Genomic DNA, 21,687 nt, shown 5'->3' with positions numbered 1-21,687 from the left:
AACGGCCAGGATTATTGGCCGCGCTGTCGGAAATCCTCGACGCGCCGAAGAGAATCGTTACTCCGACGCGGTTCTTGTTCGTTTCCCCCGTACAGATGCTCAACACGCTGAATATTTCTATGAGGATCATCAAACATGGCCTCCAGGCGCGTTCAGCTCGCCATTTCCTTTTTTTAATCAAATAACACAACAGTTGTACTTTTGAAGGTGTGCTCACACACACACACACACACACTCACACACTCACCCTTCGACGAGCGTGCGGTTGGCCAGGCGGATGCAGTGCTCCCACAGGACGTTGGAGACAGGCAGAGGAATGCGCACGTGTCTGGAAACATCAGCCAGCCGCTTGTTAAATTGTTCGAACTCCTTGACAGACAGAGGGGAAAGGACAGAAATAAAGGGTGTTGAGGAGGCGGAGCCGTGTCCTTTTCCATCACAGGGATCAGGCGGTGATCACGGGATCACTCAGATCTCGGGCTTTTTTAAACACCTTCTGCTGGGAGCCGAGAGGAAAGACCCGAAGGTCCGTGACCAGCTTCAGCCAAACCTGCGTTGGTTTGGACGCCGCGCACGTGCGAGCGCGGCCTTGTTGTGTGTCTTTATTCAACGCCTTTAATAAGGAAATTCAACACGGCCCCAAAATAGTTCCTGACTTGAGGATTTTTCTCAATGAACCGCGGCGAGCACTTTATATGCAAATGATGCTATTGTTGAGCAGCGGTGATCAACAGGACTCCATGAATAAAATATTCTCCCGGGTGCAATATAACAACATGTCTCCATCAGCGCACGCAACACAATCCACACGCATTATTACGGCCTTAACGAGTTGGCAGCGGTATTAGCGGTTGATGGGGGGGCGGGCCGGTCAAGGACAGACGGGTCTACGTTTATGTCGGACCCTCCAGGAAAACCTTTGCCCCCCCTTTGCCCCCTCTGCCCTAGGCTGGATCAGAGCTAACGGTAGTTAGAAGTTATGTAAGAGCAGCAGAGGATTCTAAAAGTCCCTCTGCTGCCTGGTGAAGTGACCCCGGGGGGCGGGGGGGTGAAGGGATTATTTTTCAGAGGGGGGGACAAATTTTACAGTTTTTATTAAGCTGAAAGGAGCCGAGTGGAAGGTGATGCTATTCTAACGGCGAGGTGATGCCGACACATTAACGCTGCTAAACATGAATTCTCCCCCTCAGCTGCTGAGAGTGACCCCCCCCCCCCCCCCCCCCCCACAATTACCTTCAACAGGACGTCCACGTAAACGTTGTGCTGAGACATAATCTCCCTAATGTCCCATTTGACTCCAGCCATCAGCAGAAGCATCTGCTCGTAGTCGATGGCCCTGGCGGCGACGATCCAGTATATCGGCTTCCTTAATTCACTGGCTGTAGACACCGTCTGGGGGGAGGGGGGCAGGTAATGTGTGTTAGAAGGGGAGAGCAGACAGGAAGCAGACAAGACTCTTCTGGGGGGGGGGGGAGTCGTGTTTAAAGAGTAAAATACAGTACACGGTATTATTGGATATTTATGGAAAACAGGCGGCGTGCGTCTGAGCCATGTAAATGTCAGGGAAGAGAGAAATGAGGCTCAAGGTGAAGGTTCAGGCTTGGGGGGGGGGGGGGGTGTCGGGGGCTGGATGCTTGCCTGTGAATAAAACTGCTGCAGGAAAGGCTTCTTGGCCGCCGGCATCATGGTGTCCAGGTGGGACTGCAGGGACTCGAACTGCTCGGCTAAAAACACGCTGGGACATAAAGAGAGAAGGAGCCTCGGTCAGTATCACACATCTCACGCAGGAACGGCGGTCCGGACCCGGAACGCCGCCGCCGGAGGCTGCAGCGCGCCTGCACACGCGTCAACGGCGCTCCGACACAAATGTCAGCGTCCACCTGCCCTAATCGGCACATTGCCCCCCCCCCCGCGTGCGTCCCAACGCTCCGATTCTGGTCGATACCTGAACATTTGGAGGAATCTGTCGGTCAGTGTGAGAATAAACAACGCTGGGCGAGAGTGCGGCCGGAGACACGAGCGCGCGGCGGCGTGCTGCGCCTGCCAAGCGGGGAAAATCCCGTTAGCGTTAGCTGGAGTGGCTCAGGCGCTCCTCGCCGCCACGCTTTATCAGATCAGCGCCGACGACACCTGAGCCTTTTCATAAGCGCGTCTGCTCGCTCGGGGCAGCTTCACCTCCGCTCTCTGGACCTCCGCCGAGGCCGGGCCCGTTATTGTCGCGCCGTCGCCCGGGCCCTCGGGTTCACCCACTGTCAACAGCTCCAACCACGCGGACCTCTGTAGAGTTGGGGTCGCAGCGGGGGCCATTTTCTGCTTCACTTCCATCTCTGAAAGGCAGCACCAGCCTTTGATAACCAGAGCTGCCGTCTCATGAAATTACCAACATTTTCTTTTCAAGGTGTCGCGCAAGAATCCAGCTCCTTAACTTGATCAGTGGAAAAGCTTTGACAAGTGTTTTCAGGACCCCCCCCCCCCACCCCCATCCCGCTGCAACCACGGCGTTCGTTTGTAGAAGCGTGGCCGTTCCTGAAGTGTACTCACAGAGACTCGGTGGCCACCACCCGCTGGGCTAACCCGTACAGGGTCCCACTGTTGGTGAGGACCACCAGCTGGCTGAGGTGGGGACTGGGCACCTTCTCCTTCCTCTCCTCCACTGCTCCGTGGACTCCCGCGTTCTCCCCCGCCGCCTCCTGAAAAACAGGCAACCGGACGGGTGAGCAAACATTTTCCCCCGACTGATGAGGTTCATTCATTCGCTTGTGGAGACGCCATTTCCGTACTGCTAAGTTCAGCAAAGGGAATTCAGCTTTCCCGGCACAGAAGCGGATTCTGCTGACGGAACACTCCTGAAAAGCAACTGTTTATCTCTCGTTCCTGTATTCCACCCGCCCCCACCCCCGCCTCCCCCGAAGCCTTCATTCCAAAAGAAAGGTTTCAACACAAATCCCCACCCATCAATAACAATACCACAGATTTCCAGAGAGGAATCCATTGAAATTCCAAACGGGAGGAGACTTGTTATTGTTCGGTATCGGGCGGGCACGTAAAGACCCCCCCAGAACAGGGGTGGATCGATGGCAATCGCACAGGTAATGAGTGAGTGTGAGCTAAAGCTGCTGCGCCCACTTCCAGCACCATCGTCTCATCCTTCCGGACGCCTGCGCTGGTCGCCGCCTCCGCATCCGGTCCAGGAAACAGAGCAGAAGGCCCAGAGAGACACGGCGTGCCAGTCAAATGACCGTCATCTATTTATCACAGGTTAAGAGCATAAAAAAAGGGAAACGCTCCAATGTTAAGGGATAAAAGTCTACGGACGAAGACCACAGCGACCCCAAACACACCACAAACCCGAGCCGAGCCTCCTCTGCCGTTAATCCGCTTTTTTACGAAAGTTTGAGAGCTCCCACAAAGGGGGCCAGCGAAGACCCGGTGAAGCGGAAAATTGAACGCGCGGCAGCGCTGAATGCAGCAGGTCGGAGTTTTCAACGCGAATGCAGCTCAGACAAGCTGTAAAGTGAATGTAAGTGATGATCCTGATTCATCGGGGGGGGGGGGGGGGGGGCGACCTGCCAGCTGCTGCTTCACCCATCGAGGGTGGAGAAACTTTGGCTCGAGTCCGTCTGACTTTATTTTTAGGGGCTCTGTGTGAGGACTGACCTTTCTTTGACTGTGTCCCTACAGCGTAAACACCCCCCCCTCCCAAAAAAAAACAGAAAGGAAGACAGCGTCTGAAAGAGCGTCAGGAGAAGCTGTGTTTCTGTTTGAGCTGCCCAGGAAGCTCCGGGGAGCTGTCACACGTCGTCTATGACATTTAGAATATAGAATTTTCCATGTTTAAGAGGCAAACAGCAGGTTCCCCCTCATCAGCATTCCACCTGCTTCTGGTGGCTTCAGAAGCTCCTGGACTTCAATGTAGCACCGACTTCTTAATTAGCATGTTTGCATATCCTGATATGCCCTAAAGGTCACTGGTTTGATGCTGCTGAATTTCTCCTTTTTGATATTAAGCTTGTTTAACAAAGATCAGTCAATGATCTGTGTTGCTGGTAAATATTGGGACCTTCTGAAATGCTGCGATGTCCAGGCCGCTGATCCAGATCAGGAAGCTTGGAGAGAGAAATACAAGTGACCTTCTGTGTGGGTTTAAAATGATGTTAACGAGTGTTAAATTAAATAAAGCCAACTGTGGAAGAACTCCAAATAAACAGCTTTTATAGCAAACATGCAATGAGACAGCAAACGGGGTGAAAGGGGTCATGTGACCACCTGTGCCGAGGCCTTTTCAACAGGAAGCGTCAGGAACTAGTGTGACCGTTAGAAGGGCGGCATTAAAAAAGCATGCTCACAACTAATGACCACAACCTTTAGGGAACAGTGGGACCACGTTTCCACACAAAGACGCCGCTCTGCATGTACGACAGCGAGCTGAGAGCGTGGAAAAACACCCCAAAATAAGCCTCATTTAAAGAGGAGTAAAAGGTTAGCAGTGAGTGAGAGGGGTTTGATGTTTAGGAGTTTGTTTCGGTTAAGTATTTGACTTATTGCTCTCATAAAAACAAGGCTGAGTTTTGGCTCCAGTTCACGGCCACCGACTTGGTCTTCAAGGCCACAAGGCAATAATTCCAGCGGTGACTGTGCATTCATCTGGGAAATAAGAGTCTTCTTTGAGGTTACTAATGCCAAAGCTCCTAAAGTCATGCTAATGAATGCTACATGCTACGAGACAGACCAACAAACTTAAATCTGCAGTCAAATTCCATCTGTGTTGCTGGGAGAGCAGAAGCTGAGGACACAAACACCACATCTGCATATGCCTCCTTTGGTTTTTCCTTGTTATGTAGCAATGAGAAGACACTAGAAAATGTCGTCAGGTGGATTAAATTAACTACATTAAATTAATGAATCCTAATGACACTCGTCTCGTACAGCACCTTCGACGGCGCCGCGGCCAAGACTCATTAATTAGTAGCAGTATTATCATGTGACACAGAACCAGCCTGATCATCGATGGCTTCCTCTCCTAACCTAGCAGGAGGAAAAAGCAGAATTTTAACCAGCTTCTTTCAGCTCAGGCTCCTTTTTCTGAGATGGAAAATACGAGACTGAGCGCCGGGCGGATCTGTGGGCTGCGAACACACTCAGGCCGCTCTTTCCTCTGTACCTGTCATCAGTTTGGCAGATTACAGGTCGGAAAATATTCCCGCTCATTTTTCACCGGAGAGACGCCTTTTCACGTGGTCCCGGTTTTAACAGACGGGAAAAACTTGGCGAGCTCAGCGCCGCCGAGCGTGAGCGTGACCAAGCCATGTGGCAAAAAATGCAAAGAAAACCCATAAATAAACATGACTCAGCCTTAGCCTACAGTTTCCATTCATCCCTCTTCCTATAAACATTTCCTTTTGTGTGGATCTCAGCCGTTTGAGGCGTACGCACGCTCATTAACTCTGACGAGGGCAGAGGACAGACCACGTGTAATTCAGGTTCGTGACAAGGCGACGGTCACTCCAGAGATCACGTTAGTGCGAGTCAAGACGAGCCGGAGCCCTGCGAGGCTGAACCGATTCTGTCCTCCTCCGGAGGAGATTCGCCATCCGGTTTGATCTGTCGGACACGGCAGATTGGCAAATATGCTAATTGTTTAATCAGGTTGAAGCGCGATGGGACGTCCTCGCGATAATGCATTAATTAAGATTCCTCTGGCCCAGACCCGAGGCTCCCAACGATTTGATCAGGAGAAACGAAAACAGGCAGCGCCGTCTCCTGCTCGGCTGGTTTGTTTCATCACTATTGAACACGAAACAAGTGGTTTTAGTTTATTAGCTTAACCAAGTCAAATCGAAGGAGGCTGCTGGTCTGTGGGTATTTATTTTAAAGATGTCTCCCTCTACAACACAGACACAGTAACACTAATGAGATCCAGACAGCATTGACCCGGCCCACCGTTCCCACCGCGTTCTCCTCGCGCCCTCTCCTGTTTATCACACGTCTTCCAACAGCAGTTTACCTGCGCAGACATTTCTCTTCCCCTGTTTATTTCAATCCGACCTTCTCCCGACTCCATTCCCGTGTGTTCGGGTTGATTCTGCTCACTTGGCGGCTGATCCAGCGTGTCCATGGCGATCGCCCTGCGCTCAGGTCCGCTGTGATAAACGAGCACTGCGCACGGCATTCGTTACACACACCTAATTTGATCCTAAACTTGCTCTCTGTTCTCATCCATAAAAAGGCCAGCGTCTCCGTCCGCTCAGGCACCGATTAGGCTTCAGCCGTATGATCAATAATTCAGGTAAAAGGTACAAATGAGTAAAGATAGCGGGCATTTGGAAGAACCTCCGTGGGAAGGTGTGGATAGCAGGAGAGTGGGATTGTTCCGTGGGAAGGAACATAAAAGCATAAAAGGATAAGAGGAAATCTGGGTGGCACTTTTGCTCGTTTAACCAGGGCAACCATCATCATCCTTCACGGTATCGACTGGAACAGAAACAAAATGGAATGTGAGGTATATCAAAGGCAGGGCTTTGAAAATCTCAAACATCAAAGTGAGGCAGCTTAGCTACCCTGATTAGAAACTAAGCCCTGCTACTCCAAAGAAAATGTATAAAACTGAACATCCATGGGGGGATCTGTGCTGTTGTTCTTTAGATCAAAGACAATATGTGCTGAAAACATTAAAAAACACATGTCCTCTTAATGAGGGGTGTATGGACGGACACAATTATAACGAGATTCTGTTGTTCCTTACGGTATTCATATGGGACTTTATCTCCCTCCCATATTGCCTTCAGGAGACATCAGCTCGGTGCTTCTATATCAATCACAATAGTGCCGAGTTTCAGTTCCACGAGGGAAAATCCCAACCAGATTTCTCTCAGACTCTTATCTCAGTGGCGGCTATAGATGTTACATAAGCTGTATATTGGGGACTTAAAGAAAGGGGAGGCCAACGAGGTGTTTTTTCCTCAGTCTGCCCTGTGATTACAGTAAAGAGGGAAGCAAGGCCACCTCTGCAGGAACTTCACAGGGATTCTTTTCATGTCAGCAATCTGCACAGCTCGGTGAGGCGGTTCTAAACAAAGTTGGACCCGTGGATATCGCCAGCGCCCTAGAAAGACCCCGCTGCCGCGGGATACACGTGTAGCAATTTATCACACTCTTGCATTACTTTCATGAGGACCTGGAACGTTTGCACGCGTCGAAACGGGGCTTTGTTGGAGGAATGAATGAAACAATGCGTGAAACGCGCAGGCTCTCGCCCGAGGAAACGTATTTAACACGTGGTTACTTGCATATACATTTGCAAGGGCAATGTAGCTCTGGCCAGGCGAACGAGAGGAGAAACGACTTTCACGGGAAAAGAGGTTCAGCAAACTCAGAGAGGTCAAATAATTCTGCCGGCTCGCCCTTATCAGGAAGGAAGAAGTGAGCCGGGAGAGTGGAAAAGTGATCTCTCGGCTGAAATGTCTCAATCTTTTATGATTGACTGCTTACTCCTCTCCCCGGGGATTCACGGGCGGGTTGAGAGGACGGGCCGATAAGCAATTACTGTCGAGTGGTTCCTGTTGCACCTCTTTGTCACTCTAATACTACGAAATTTGCTGCTCATTAGAGAAATGTCATCTGGAATTAGGACCTTCATTTATTTTCTGTGCCACCTGGGTCAGATGACACATTTTCCCATAAGTCCGAGCACCTGCGTTGCTGTTGGAAGAGAAAAAAAAGAGCCCCTCCACAACGCGGAAGCTTTCAGACTTGTCCACGATCCTAATCACCACCATGTTTACCAAGCAGTGAAATGAGATGAGGCGTCGGCAGGATGTGACGAGCTGCTGTATTCACAGAGATCAACTGTATCCTCATCCCGGTGGGGGGCACGACCCGCGGACGGAACCACCGACAGGACGCCTGTATCAGGCCGGCTCGCCAACAAAACGTCAATATTTGTAATGTGCTGACGGCGGCAGAGTCAACGGTCGTCGAGGAGTCTAATTATCCCCAATAATCCCTGTCGAATGGCGTTCTGGCTGGCGTCACCGTTCACAGGAAGAGGCGGGACCCAGCCAGGACCCCAATCTGGACAGCGATGTTCCCCCGAGAGACCGGGGTGTGCATCATGAAGTGTGAACCCTCTTTGAGCAAGTGTAGGGATCCGGGCTGGGAGGCAGGGCGTCTACAGGAGTGTTAACGATGCGGCGGCGCAGGGCAGCATCTACGTTTGTGTGCTCTCTCTTGGGCTTTCTGGGCTGTTGTACAGGAAAGACCTTCATATTTGTGTTTCATGGTCGGGTGCTCCCGTCCTAAACACAACAGTGTTATCTCCGCAACTGCAACCATGCACATGAAAAGAGAGAAAAAAAACGGATATCATTTCAATTTTTGCTATCGCGACATCTTAACGGCCTCGATTGATGGTAAATACTGAAAGAGGTAAACACACAAACGCTTGGAGGAACCAATTACGTGGGAGGTTTAGGAGAATAGGAGAGGGAAAATGGGCTGATGAGGGTAAAAGGCTGATGAGTTTGAGCAAACTTTGACGGCAGACTCTCTTACTCACCACTGACATCCCTCAAGGACGCCCTTCCCTTCACTCATTACGGATAAGAGAGTCCGATATACAAGTATAGCATAGGGACACATGCAGAGGACGCAGCTGCACTAACAACAGTGAGATGGTCTTAAGAGAAGATATCTGCTCATCATCAGGAGAAAACAAACACGTCCTCACTCAGAGTTGGACTTTGGGACGTCTCCCCTTGTCCCGGGTTACATGCGATGGAGAGAGGTGGATAACTGATGGACACATGTCCTCCTCCTCCTCTCCTCCTCCTTGACCTCTTACCTCACCTAATAAACAACTGGAGCCGGGCAGCAGAACAACGGGAAGATGGATAACCGCACAGCTTTTTACGTTCCATACGTAACGAGTGCTTCACTTATGGAGCAGATAAGACGCGTGCTCTCCCTCCTGGTCACGGCCAGCTCCCTGGAATGCTTGTGGTCCGGGGTCACACCCCAGTGCCGAGGTCTTGGAGCACGCGCACATTCGTTGTCTAGTTTCGCTCCGAGTCAGGCGTACACGCGCCGGAACAAAATCCACCTCCAGTCGCACTGTCGGCGCGTCTTAGCCGGATACGGCGAGCACGGATGGAGGCGATGATTTGCTGTTTAGGAGTTGCGTAAGGGTACTGAGTGAGACAACGCTCGGCAACAGCAGCTCGACCTTGTCGGACCCTTGAAAAGAACAAACAGCCGACAAAGCTGCTTAGGGCCGCCGTATCGAGAGCATATTGACATTTTGCTTCCCGGCACAGCATGTGAGCAGCGCCGATGCAGACGGGAGAACAATCCAGAGGGGCGTCGATACATGCCGAAAAATATCAGCGCCTCATTTGGAGGACATTTTCAGGACGTGCTGCCTATGCAGCGCCAAAAACAAACTCAACCTTTGGTACCTCTAAAGTATGTCCCTCTAGAAGGAAGAACACCCCCCCACCACAAGGACCGACTGTCCCAGTCCTCTAACATGAAACGCTGAGTCATTAGTGACTCTGTTATTCTTAATTATTCATTAATTCATTCACTCATTCAATTATTTGCCACTTAGGAATGATTGATGTGGAACTGCAAGGACGCGTGCACAGAAAGCACGTGAAGGTCCTGCAGAGTCCCCGGTGGTTTTGTCTCAGAGCGGCGAGGCTCTGGCGAACCCTCCGACGGAGACGGTATGGCCGCGGTCCATGTTTGTGTCACGTCGCTTCCACCCAACCCCCGCAAGCAAGTTTACAACCGGAATCAAAGCAAGCAAATTATTCCGTAACACGGCTCATTCAGTTCACGTAGGAGGGATCATCCCAGAGCTCCACACCTGGGTAAACATCCCGCCGCGAAGAAACGTTACGTAACAGGCAATTTGTGGGAATCGGAGAAGACAATTATGTCTCTGCCCCGCTCCGAAGTTTCTTCCTAACCTCGCACCTTTTCAGACACACCCGAGTTGAAGCCGTAAAGTCAAAGCTGAGAGAATTCTAAACGAAATCCCGTCAGACCCTGAGGAGCGACGTGGTTTCAGAGAGGTAATCACGAATGACGGAGGAAGACACGGACTGCGAGAGAGGGAATGATCTTCTCCTTTCCCCCCCCCCCCGATGGAGATCCCAATTTAAGCCGAGGCCACGCGGCACCTCGGCTGAGACGATATGAAATCACGCGGGATTCTGGATCATTACCAGCACATTGGTTTTGGGCTCCGACAGTCACACTTGCAAATCAAAAGGACAAAACCGCAAGGATTTGGCAGCTCAATTGAAATGCAGCGTGCAATTAAGTTTATAATCTGTTTACAAATGAGGCGTACCCCGCTGCAGTCTCTGGAGCGAGTGGGGGTGCGTTTCGGAATGCAGGTGCACAGGCATTTCTTTGTGTACGGAACCTGAATAAATTCAATCTCACGCTAGCGTGAGATCACCGTCTGTAACGGCAAGTTAGAATAAATAATGTCTCGTGTGATTTCATTCAATATTTTTAATAACAATCGTAGTAATAACAATAATGTGGCTGTCAGACAAAGATGGGAAGGCAAAAAAGAGAGTTTGCTTGGAAACCGTGACGCTGCAGGGTCTGTCAAGATAGTTTGGATTTGAAAAGAGGGCCGAAGCATTAGAGAAAGGCTCGGTGGAGCTGAAGCTGAAGTCCACGGTGGCCACTGAGTGAGAAGATGTGGTTTGGTGAAACGAGAAGCTATAATTTAGGGGTCCAGCAAACACAGAATGCTGTCAAGGAATGGCAGCGTACGGTGACCTGGCTGCGGTGTGCCGACCACCGAGAGCGATCCGTCAGAATTACATCCAGCTGGGAGAGAAACGGGTCATAAAGAGGAAATCTACCAGATCAACAAGGAAGCAGATGTGCGGCACAGCGGCGAGGATCTTTTAGTTGATCACAGGATGAGAAAATCTGGGGACACCAACAACCCAGCTAACCCAGTTAGGATCCATCTCAGGACATTTACCCCTCCCCTCAAATAGAACTGACTTAATCACTCTTTGCAGGGGGAAGCTCAATACTGAGCCACTGGGGGAGCAAAGGACACTGTCTCACGCCTTCCCTGAGCTATCTGTCCTTTCCTTCTGGTTTAGTTTTCTTTATCAAATGTCCAACCTGTAAACATCCCAGTAGGTGGATTTATTTACAAGAGTTCCCCGTTTTGTGCACGATCTTAACTAGAAAACCAACAAGAAACAACCACAAAAAGCGACTCTCATAACTGAGTGTGACACCAAACAAAAATAAGCAGCGTCGGCCTTTTTCACCGATAAAGCAGCACTTGGATTATAGTTGTCGTCTCATTTCTAGATGATAGAACTGAACCATTTTGAACCATAATGACGCACGCAAGGGACACATTGAAAAGTCAAGATTCTTTTTTTCTTTTCGGCTGCATAGTTCATGGATCCGTGCACCACGAGGACACAACTCAGGATTCAGCAACGCAATCTTCCTGCAGGGGAGCAGAAAATCTCAGTGATATTTTATATTGGGGTCAGATTTAAGTCCATCTGCGGCGTCTTTGAGCTCAGGCGATCTAACACAGCCAAATAATAGGCGGAACCAAGACTTGTACCATCACGTAATGGAGGCAGAATCTTCACTTAAGACAGACACGCTGTGGGGAAAATTACATGTAGAAAACAAAAAAAAAGAAGCCTGCATCCAGTTAATTGTTACTATGTATTATATCAGAAAGTAGTAGTGATTGAGGATAATGGAGCAGCACGCGCCAACCCTGATGCTGCCACTTAAAGAGAGAGGCACATGTATGGCTGAGTGACCACGGGCCACATAATGACGACCGATAATGCATTTTGGGTCGACAAGGGCTGTGGGGACGTGTCTGGTCACAGGGGATGGAGGCATGGAGGCATTAAAAGGAGAGGATGCAGAGGTGGAACGGGAGGAGCCTGTTTGTGTGAGGAGACCAGCGTGAAGAGTGATGATAGAAGAGGGAGGTGAGACCAGGAGCGAGAGGGTTCTCACCACTTCGATGAGGCTCTCCTGGATGCGGTTCAGAGTGGTCCTCAGTCGGCTGCTGATGAGGCCCAGACTTGATGATTCATACTGTAAAACACACAGACACGCAAACGGGCAGTCAGAGCGGCACAAACACACTTTGGAAGGGTAAATCATGCACACACACACACACACACACACACACACAAGCTCGCGCAGCAGCGTCTGCTCTCGCCTCAGAACCGACACAATCCTTTAAGATGACTGTGATTCGAAGAGGGGGGAGGGATCGGGAGGGCCAGATTTAAAATAAATAAATAAATCTGACAAAAAAAAAAAAAAAAAAGCAGATTTATTTATGACATTAACTGGCAGGCAAGAGAGAGAAGGGCAGAGAGGAAAAACGCACAGCAAACTTAACATTTAACGGGTGCTTCTGGACTCATTTTTGCATCACACACATCTGTAAACTCAAAGGAATCACACAACACGGCAGGAACGTCTAATCTGGCCTCACAAGGCAGCGAGCGCCTTGTGCAAGTCACGATACCTTCTCTTACCAAGCAAGCAGGGCCAACCACCCTGGCAGTCCCCACCTCTCTGCCACCATGAGCTGGCAAAGATGGGCTTGGGACGGGCTAGGGAAGACAAGTGGACAGCAGAAAGAAAAAAAAGAAGGAGCTTTGAACAATGACAGAAGTAAACACACATGCACGATAAAATAAAGGCATGGATGGAGCGTGGGAGAAGGACTTAACAGCTGCACAGAGAGGAACAACAACATCAGCAGCGACATTTGGAATTGAACTTCCGACCTGGACTCATTAGCAAACTGAAGCTGTGGAAAGACTTTGCTGCTTTCTGTAGCGGCTTTTATTTAATCTCTGACTTGCTGTCAACAGATCCTTCACAGGTCTTAGTTTATTGCTTTTCCAAAAACTATTTAAATCTACCTTTTTTTTCAGAGCGCGCAGCAATACAAGCCTGATTATTAATGGCTGAAGAATCTCTGGGCCTGGCAAAAGAGGCATATTTAGCTAATATGAGAGCGAGTGAATAGAGCAGCTTAGTTTATCGGGGCCAATATACACAGATTATGGGATATTTATGCTTCTGAATAAATATGAGCCATTACAGTGAAAAACTCGTAATTCAACGGGCGTCATCTTGATACCAGTGAGAGGAAAGAGAGCAAATCCTGGGTCAAAACACAAGTATATGTGCATAGCAATTTCCATAAGCTTTTAAAGATTCATAGAGACATTAACATTTCCCTTAAGGTGAAGCTTACTACTGGTGAAATAAGTGGGTCCGTGAAATTACACTTAATGAGGGCCAGACTGAAAATAATAAAATAAAGATGGTGTGAGAGTTTAACAGATACGACTGGTGGATAGAGTGGCAGGAGAGCACCGAGAGGGACAAGAAGCAGAAGGCTTTAAAGCCAAATCATGAGGCAAAAGTTAAGATAAAGGCCACAATGCCCTAAATCATAACAGGTGAGGGACGTGATGGCTCAAAAGGGTTACACACAAAGACATAACAAACATGCCGATAATGTGTTTGGGAGCTGCCCCAGAAGAGTCTTCAACCTCTTCATCTCCACCTCAGTGGGACAGAAGTCATTTTATGGCCATCGTTACCGCCTCCCTGAGGGCAACGCCGAGACAAACGCTTCGCTCCTTGTGAGGCGCGGCGTAAATGACATCATATTGTCCAGATGGGATGAAAACTGAGCTCGCAGACTGTAACCGATTGCTCAACCGAAATCCTTTCTGAGATGGGGAGCATAGGGAAAAGATGGAACCAGACATTATTTCCTCGCTCCCTTTAAATCATCCGTAAAGAACTCAAGTGATCCATCTTTGGAAATGAATTCTATTATCGCACCAGAAAAAACATTATGTAACTGCAGAGCAGCATAGGGGGAAAATAAAGGGCTGAGAGAAAAACACACGTATGATGTATTTTCTTTTCATTTGGGGGGGCTCCAGATTGGAATGAATGACTTACGTCTCGGAATGTGGTGTGTGCATCGCATGCGGTGCGCAAAACTCCTCAAAAGCATCAAACATATGCAGAATTGCTCTACCATGTCATTGCGTCCGAAGAAGGTGTAGACGGCGTAAAGGTAGTAGTCAAAGAGCTGTGACACGCAGTGGATGACGTCAAAGGCGATGGGCTTGAGAATATTCATCATCTGCATGTATTTCCCTGCGGAGTCACAGAAAAGGATGGTTCATCAGACGTCCAAGAAGCTGTTTAAACTGCAGTAACGACACCAAAAGTCACGCAACAACCTTTAAGGAAGAAGTTCAGAAGTAGAACATTCACACATACTTGAGGGAAACACTTTAATCAGGCAGTAAGTGTACGAAATGGTTAGAGAACACAGGTGAAATTAGGTTATTGTTGAGTCATAAACACCGGTAATAACACAAAATAATCAAGTCTCTCTGGACAAAATTGATGTCACTCACTAAGCTCTTCATAAACGCCAGTAATAAAACAAAATAATGAACTCTCTCCGGACAACGCTGCCTTCAACACTCACATTTTTCACAACTTTACTCTTGATTTCTGACTCAGGAGGAACCGAGGGAACACTGACTCAGCAGCGTCTGAGTGACGCCCAAATTTGGGCCTTTCTTGACATAAAACTCTAAATCAATAACAACAACATTAAAAAGAGAAAAATATTTGATCGCATCCTGTGCAAGCAGAAAAGTTAGGAGAGAGCAGCAGATTAGTCCTAGCACAAAAATGTGAGCCAATAGTAAATTTATGCTGCCTTAAATAACTTTACACAACTGAAAAGATAGATAGAGGGGAAGGTCAAAGGGGCACAGCGTGTCAGAGCGTGACAGAGATGTGTAAGAGCATCTTGGCTAACATTATTAGCACCGCTCAATCACAATAGTGACACCAACAGCGCTCTGTTGACAGCGCTGCTGAGAAATGGGAGCCGATGGCGCACCGGAGTGGAGCTCCGGTCGGGCTGCGCGCTCTCACAGGTGAGGGAAACGTGCACGTCAATGCTGGACTCACCGACGAGCCGGATCACATTGAGAGTAGTGTTGGTGAGGATCGGCGCGTTGGCCTTATTCAGGTTGTAGTCTGACTTTTTCTTGCTTCTGATGGTTTCCCGGGATACACTGATGGTCAGAGCATGGGGTTGAGGTGAGACAATTAGGGCAGAATCATGAGTAATATGTAATACGTGCTGCTGTCATTAATCCCCACCGGCGAGGAGTCAGGTTAAAGCTTAGGCCGGGTCAGAGGCTGTAATTAATCCATCAGAACCCATTACACAAAGCAGGAAAAACAGAAAGACCCTAATGGAGAAGTTTCTAAACTGGTGGGCCTGGAGAACCAGACCCGTGACTTCGATCACTGAGCCGTATTAGCGATCCATCATTACACAAGCATTTTAATTTCTTAATGTGACTATGCAGCCAGTTCAATAATTAACCATTTGAGGTGTCTCATACAGAATGGAAGGTCACTGCTTTAGCCGTTATAAGATAATGTCGGGCTAACATATGGGGAGGAAACTGAATGTGGTGACGTGGGCAAAATACCAGGCATGTCGTATCAATGAATGACCTTCAACAAAGAGCACAAACATCATAGGATCATTAATAAGTCATTTTAGCTCAGTTCAGAGGAAATGGTGACCAGAAAAAGGCTTCGGTAATGAGGAGCTGCTGAATAAATGATAATGCCCTGTTTTGTTTCCTGTGGGTGTAAACAGACATGCAGAGGGAAGAAAGAAAGCTGTGGTGGTCGTACCTATGCACTCAAGCTAAAGTGCCCAGACATATATCTTAAAAATGACACATTGAGACACAATAATGTGACAACTATGACCACTAAGAAAGACATCCATAGCATAGATAAAAAGAAAGAATTATTCATGGGCAGAAAGCTTCATATAGCTCTCATATAGCACACTGCATGGTTACTTAGGAGGAATCTACAATGCTAAACACGTTAAAACAAGATCCCAGACTAGTCGCCGTTTTATTTTGTGCATTTGAAACCGCTTGGAGCGTCACCAGACTTGGAACTGACCTCTTGAGGGGGGCGTCGCCCGTCTGCTCGTCAACATAGTCCTGCTTGAGCTCCTCGGGGACGTCGCTGTCGCTGTCATTGTCATAGTCTTGATACACACACTTTTCCAGCTCATCTGACTCGTACTTGAGACACAGCAAAGAGATGCCGCGTGAGAGCTTTGTCCAAAAACAAAGACACTCGCACAGTTTCGAGTGGATGAGAGGTGCGAGACAGGAGGCACACGGAATAAAAAAGGGATATTTTCGATCAAAACATCTCTATGGAACTTAAAATCAGCCGTATAGCAGGAAAAACATTAGTTCGGAAAACTAATATTTTCTCAGTCCTTAATTTTAGGCTGAAGCAACACAACAACGATGATGGAAGGATTAGAGGCCAAAGAGCGAGCTCCAGCAGCGCATCCGTAATCCCATGTTATAAAGTGCAATATTGCTTTTCATGCTGAGCCAGGAAGGAGAATTTACCAATAAAATCCTGGTTACTGTAACAAGTTACCTGTGGAATCTCTGCTCTCACTTTCTGAAGGGGGATATTGCTTCAAACAAACAACCAATAAAGCTTGAAGACACAACTGACACTTTTTGAACTTTACAGTGGAGCTCCACAGGTCGTGTCCAACTCTGGCTAATGTAAGTGAGGCCACAGGATGCTGCACATGTTCAAGCTAACAGGACGAACTGTAGTGATTTAGGGTTTGGAGAGTACTGGGAAAGCTAAGTCGGACATATCGACATCAGTTCTGAGGTTATTATTCCACATTTGACAATAAATGTTATAAAAATACATAACATAAGCTACTGGGTGTAAAATGTGTGTGTAGGGAATAAACTTTATTTTTAAAAAGGGAATCATTGAGAAAGCCCTGAAAATTTAGAGACGAGGCCAAAAACTAAAAATGTTCTTCTTTGCAGCGTTCCCCTTGTGTTGATTACTTACCTGCTGCTACTGTGCTGCATCATTTATTAATTCAATTTCCTCACAAACATCAGGCAATGCGTTTAAATCAGGGCTGACGCTGCGCCGTGATCCGTTTCTGAACGCTCCTGCTGGCGATGAACCGCCTCACAGACGCTCACCCCATTAGAAGCCAGCACATCTTCGGTCTCCTCCTCTTTGTGCTCAATGTGCATCTCGAAGGGGTTCCCCTCCAGAAGGTACAGCTGGAACAGAGAAAGCTCCTCCTGAGCCAGGCCCGTCGATGACGCCGCCTGTCTGCTCGGAGAGACCGACGGAGAGCGACACTGGCCCATGAACTTAAACTCCTGGTTTTGGGAGATGGAGACGTAAAAAGAGAGAGAGAGGAGTCAGCCAGGAGACACCGAGAACACGTGAACGGCACCAGACCAAAGCACACAGCTTGTTGTATCATTTTGGTTTATCCTTCTATACACAAGGTTTAGGCACATTTTTATTAAGAAATGCTCCGACCACTGCTGGACCTTAAAGATTTAACGCAGCGTAAAGTATCATCTGCATCATCTCCATCGTTCATGCTGTCGCTTTGGGACCTTTACACACAGAAAACCGGTGCCGGCCATCAAACAGATGGGATCTTGGGGAAGGGGCTCAGTCCTGGAAAAGTCTGCGCCGTTGCAGAACGTGCGCCCACGCGTGAAGAAAATAATAACAGCCCGTACGGACGTGAGAAATGAAAATGACTTTGCTGCATCTGTCTTTCTGACATCTCATTATTTTTTTTGCCTGTAATTTCTGCCTCAAGATGGCTTGAGCATGTTTTAGAGGCAAATGATCTTTTCTTCGGGCCTATACCGCAGATGAGCGGGTGTACAAGATCAGCATTGAATTGATTTATATTTTTCTTTCTAATTCTGCTTTCTGCTGTCAGATTTGGAAATATCGGACGAAAAACTCAGTCAAACAGGATTCATAGTTCAAATTCATGTGTTTTCCCCTCTTTTCCCCTCAGTTATGTGGTTTTTACTCACGTGCAGCTGAGCGATGTTGAAGTTAGACTTGACCGGACACAGTTCCCACGTCTCATTCTCCAGAAACATCCTCAGCTCTTCCAGTCGGGCCCTGAGGGATCCCAGATAACAGAAAACAGCATGAGGGAAAAGACCAGAGTGATAAAGTTAAAAGGAAGTGAAGGTATCATCGAGCAGCTAAGAAACTCAATGAAAAGGTCAACACGCAGCAAAAAGAGGACTTTGTGCGTCATTCAAGTGTGATATTTTACAGCTATAGGCATCCACGCACCGGTCTCTCAGTGTTAAATAACGCAGAAGTGTTGACGAAAGAGGGCAGCGCTTCTGGCTCACTTAAAGAGGGTTAAAGAATAAGAGATGAAGGTCGTGGCGATGGAGTGCAGCTCTGCCGCCTGAAAGACTTCCATTCCTTTCTGACTTTATTATGCAGTGTGTTACTGCCCTATACATCTACTCCCTCACTCTTAGTCTCTGAGACTCCACAGATATGGTACCAGTGTTTGATCCATCGTGTCTGAACGCCAACGTCAGCCCGCCCAGCTGCAACAACAGCGCGGCCTCAGCCACCCTGAGCAGGCAGATAACACGCGGCGAATCCCGTCTGCAGGACCGGGATCAATCAAGCCCAAGAGGGGGCACGGCGGGGGCCTCCGGACCTTTAGGGTGAAGTGTGAATGAGCAGCAGAGCCAAGTAGTTTTCTGGGGTTAAACCTGAGAAAGTGCTGCGCCGAGCCCCTCCGCGTCTCCGTCCTTTGCTATTCCGGTGTGGGAGAAATGAGGCTCATTAGGATTGCAGCATTTAGGGAACCTCATTGGGAAGTTTTGACAGGCAGCCACGGCGGTCGGCGCGATCCGCCTCAGAAGATATTCAGATTTATGCCAAAGGTCGGCAGGGGGTTACGCAATCATGATGAGAATGAGCTTCCAGCTCAGTGAGAGGTAATTACAAGTCTGCACAAAGGGGGTTTATTTGAAACAAAGGATGATTCTAGCAGCAAGTGGGATCATAAAAATGTTCCTACGCAGCAATCATAACCTGCTGTTAAATATGGAGTCACACTATCCATCTTCTCTCAGGGGCCTGCGTGCATCCCGTCAACTGTTCTTCAGCTCCAGGGTTTCTGCCCAAAACTCTCACCTGTGATAGTGTTTGAAATAGTTGACACTTTGCCATTTGATGGACTCCTGCAGGACCTCCGACTTGCTGCCACAGAACTCCTCCCCCACCTGCATCAACCTGGAAGAGACGTGCGGGGAATGAGCTTGTGCGACAGTCAAATTACAACAATCTGTGACGGCTGAGCCTTCAGAACTAATTACAATGTCAGTCAGCTATCAGTCAACTTCCACTGTGAACATGGTTTGTATCCCTCTGCTTACGTAAACCTAAAAAAAAACGACTCTTCTGGGGGAAAAGGTTCAATTTGTATTAAAAAATTAAGTCTTTTTGGGATGCTGCTGCCTTTAACTCTCCACATTCCCACCTATCGTTAGGGACTGCTTATGAACAGAGCCCGACAAGAAAGAGAGCAGCAATACTGAAGATCAGTGTGAGGTGAGGAGGAGGAGCCCGACGCCCCTGCGAAGTACCTGCTGATGACATCCAGCACCACGATGAAATCATCGTATTTGAAATTCGACATGTCTGTTCCCAGGATATAGGCCTTCACTTTCAATTGGACGTCCTGCAGAGGGAAGGCAAAGGGTAATGCTGCTGGATGGTGCGTACGTGGTGGAAGGAGAACCCCGTCTGCTTTAAGTTCTCCGTCATTATTCTAGCGTGATTCTGACCTGCCAGATTCTTGTTAGCCCGTGCTCCAGCTTCTTCTTCACGTAGCTGCGGTCCACCACCGAATCGCCTGATTTAGCAGCTGCTGCGTCATCTGCAAGTATTCAGGCAAAGTACGTGGATGGATTAAAGGAACACACAATAAATCATAAATACACAAAATGTTTTCCTCCCTGGCTTAAAGGAAATATACATGATATGGATGGCAAAATCCGCATTTCCAGAATAGAACTAGCGAGGGACCTTCAACACAACAGGACGATAACAGACGGTACTTAAGCCCTTTTCAGGGTCTCCTCACTCCTCTTCTCCACAATAATCCCACAGGAGCTGCAGCTCATTCTTCTACAGGCCTTTTCAGTTATTCCACAACAATTCCTATATCGTTCATTTAGTAGCTTATTTTCTGTTATTAACATACACATTAAACGGGGCTTTCTTAAGAAAATATGTTCATTTAGCATTTAGATCAGCTTCCCGAACGTCACACACACACACACACACACACACACACACACACACTGAAGACACATCAGCCTGTGAAAAACAACAAGGGAGACGTGGAGGAATCTGGAATCGTTTTCTCTTTTTTCTAAAACAGAAGAAATCCATACAAGCACAAAGACAAATGACCTGGATTCCAGCCCCAGTGTTGACAGGCTGCACAGACCCTGCTGAGTGTGGATAAATTTATTGTTTTAATTTTGAAGCTGTGATAATTTAGGATAATTCTGTCATATTCCTCAAGATGAATGGAATGCTCCATCTTACCCCCACGTATCACACGGGGTGAAGGAGACGTGTTGGCTTTATCAAGGCGGCACGTTGTATATCCTATTCTATAAATACAAGAAAGGGGGGAAAGAAAAATAAAAGATAATGAAATCCCCTAAGATGAGACATTGGGAGTCAAGTTTTTGTTTTTTAATTTGGTCTAAAGGTTCAAAGAGAAAACCCAAAAGAGTAGAATGGTCCAAATAGAGTATGTCTACCGGCTAAATCTATTCCATTGCCCACCGAGTGAACCTGGATTATTAAAAGCGCCTCAGAAGGCTTCCAAAACTGTGAAAGAATATCTTTACGGTGATGCAAAGAGAAAAGAGAGAGAGGGAGAGAGAAGATGGTTTTACTCGCCAACGCAAGCTTAAAATATATACTGTATATGGAATCATGAAAAGATACCATATACGGCACATAAAGGATAGAAACACAAATTAAAAATACCAAATGCACTAAGACGTCCTGCCGTGCTTCCTCAGGGAGGGGGTTCCTGCACCTTTCAGCCTCCTATTCTAACAGTTTTGCCACTCTTGACTTAAAGCGGGCAACAGATAAAGACACCAGGCGGCTCCGAGATCTGACCGGGCGAGACAGGTGAAAAAGAAGGGGTGAGAGCTGCTGGTAAGTGAAGAAGGTGAGTGGCAAAATAAACATATCTGGCCCTGAGGCCCAGCGGAGCAGCGAGAATTGGAGCGATCTGGCTTTATTCATTAAAAGCTTGGCTGAGCTCGGTTCCACTCACACTCCACTCCGAGGCAGACAAAAATCAAACCATGATTTGGAGATTTAAAAACATTCGCCTTGGCCAAAACGTGGTTCTGCAGTTAAAAGTAGGATAAAGAGGATGGAATGGCAATAATGATAATAAGGACCCGAGTGCACCATTTTCCAGTACCTTCATTTTTAAAGAAGACAATATAAGTTGCTTTCAGCTGGAAGGTGGGATCACACAATCCCTACAGAGCTATAAATGATTGCTCATTTTAATTTACAATAGGCACCTCATTCATTAACTCAGATAAACACCGAGCCCGGCAATCACTCGGAGGACTAGTCAGGCTAGAACAGGGTGGCAACGGGGAAATGGCC

General features: G+C 48.0%; 1 protein-coding gene across 4 annotated transcripts in view; it reads right to left on the bottom strand.

The window, feature by feature from the left end:
• Window positions 1-21,687, bottom strand: part of vps50 (VPS50 EARP/GARPII complex subunit) — a 47,971-nt gene that overhangs the window by 1,967 nt on the left and 24,317 nt on the right. For 3 of the 4 annotated variants that reach the window (XR_008947935.1, XM_057020443.1, XM_057020445.1), the window contains exons 14-27: window positions 19,821-19,912; window positions 19,620-19,714; window positions 19,168-19,266; window positions 18,030-18,120; window positions 17,160-17,345; window positions 16,081-16,205; window positions 15,055-15,161; window positions 14,099-14,220; window positions 12,567-12,644; window positions 12,034-12,114; window positions 2,542-2,690; window positions 1,639-1,735; window positions 1,234-1,392; window positions 248-369 (exon numbers count right to left, since the gene is read on the bottom strand). Coding sequence is in view for 3 of the 4 variants with exons in the window: in XM_057020443.1 (XP_056876423.1) it covers window positions 248-369; window positions 1,234-1,392; window positions 1,639-1,735; window positions 2,542-2,690; window positions 12,034-12,114; window positions 12,567-12,644; window positions 14,099-14,220; window positions 15,055-15,161; window positions 16,081-16,205; window positions 17,160-17,345; window positions 18,030-18,120; window positions 19,168-19,266; window positions 19,620-19,714; window positions 19,821-19,912 (1,603 nt within the window). In the remaining variant the exon portion in view is untranslated. The remainder of the gene's footprint in view (window positions 1-247; window positions 370-1,233; window positions 1,393-1,638; window positions 1,736-2,541; window positions 2,691-12,033; window positions 12,115-12,566; window positions 12,645-14,098; window positions 14,221-15,054; window positions 15,162-16,080; window positions 16,206-17,159; window positions 17,346-18,029; window positions 18,121-19,167; window positions 19,267-19,619; window positions 19,715-19,820; window positions 19,913-21,687) is intronic. The other variant, XM_057020444.1, reaches the window with a different exon arrangement.

This window comes from Takifugu flavidus, chromosome 21 (genome assembly GCF_003711565.1).
Source record: "Takifugu flavidus isolate HTHZ2018 chromosome 21, ASM371156v2, whole genome shotgun sequence".
In the NCBI taxonomy this organism is placed as follows: Eukaryota; Metazoa; Chordata; class Actinopteri; order Tetraodontiformes; family Tetraodontidae; genus Takifugu; species Takifugu flavidus.
The sequence above is the reverse complement of the archived record's forward strand: the minus strand, read 5'-3'. Positions and strand labels throughout refer to the sequence as shown.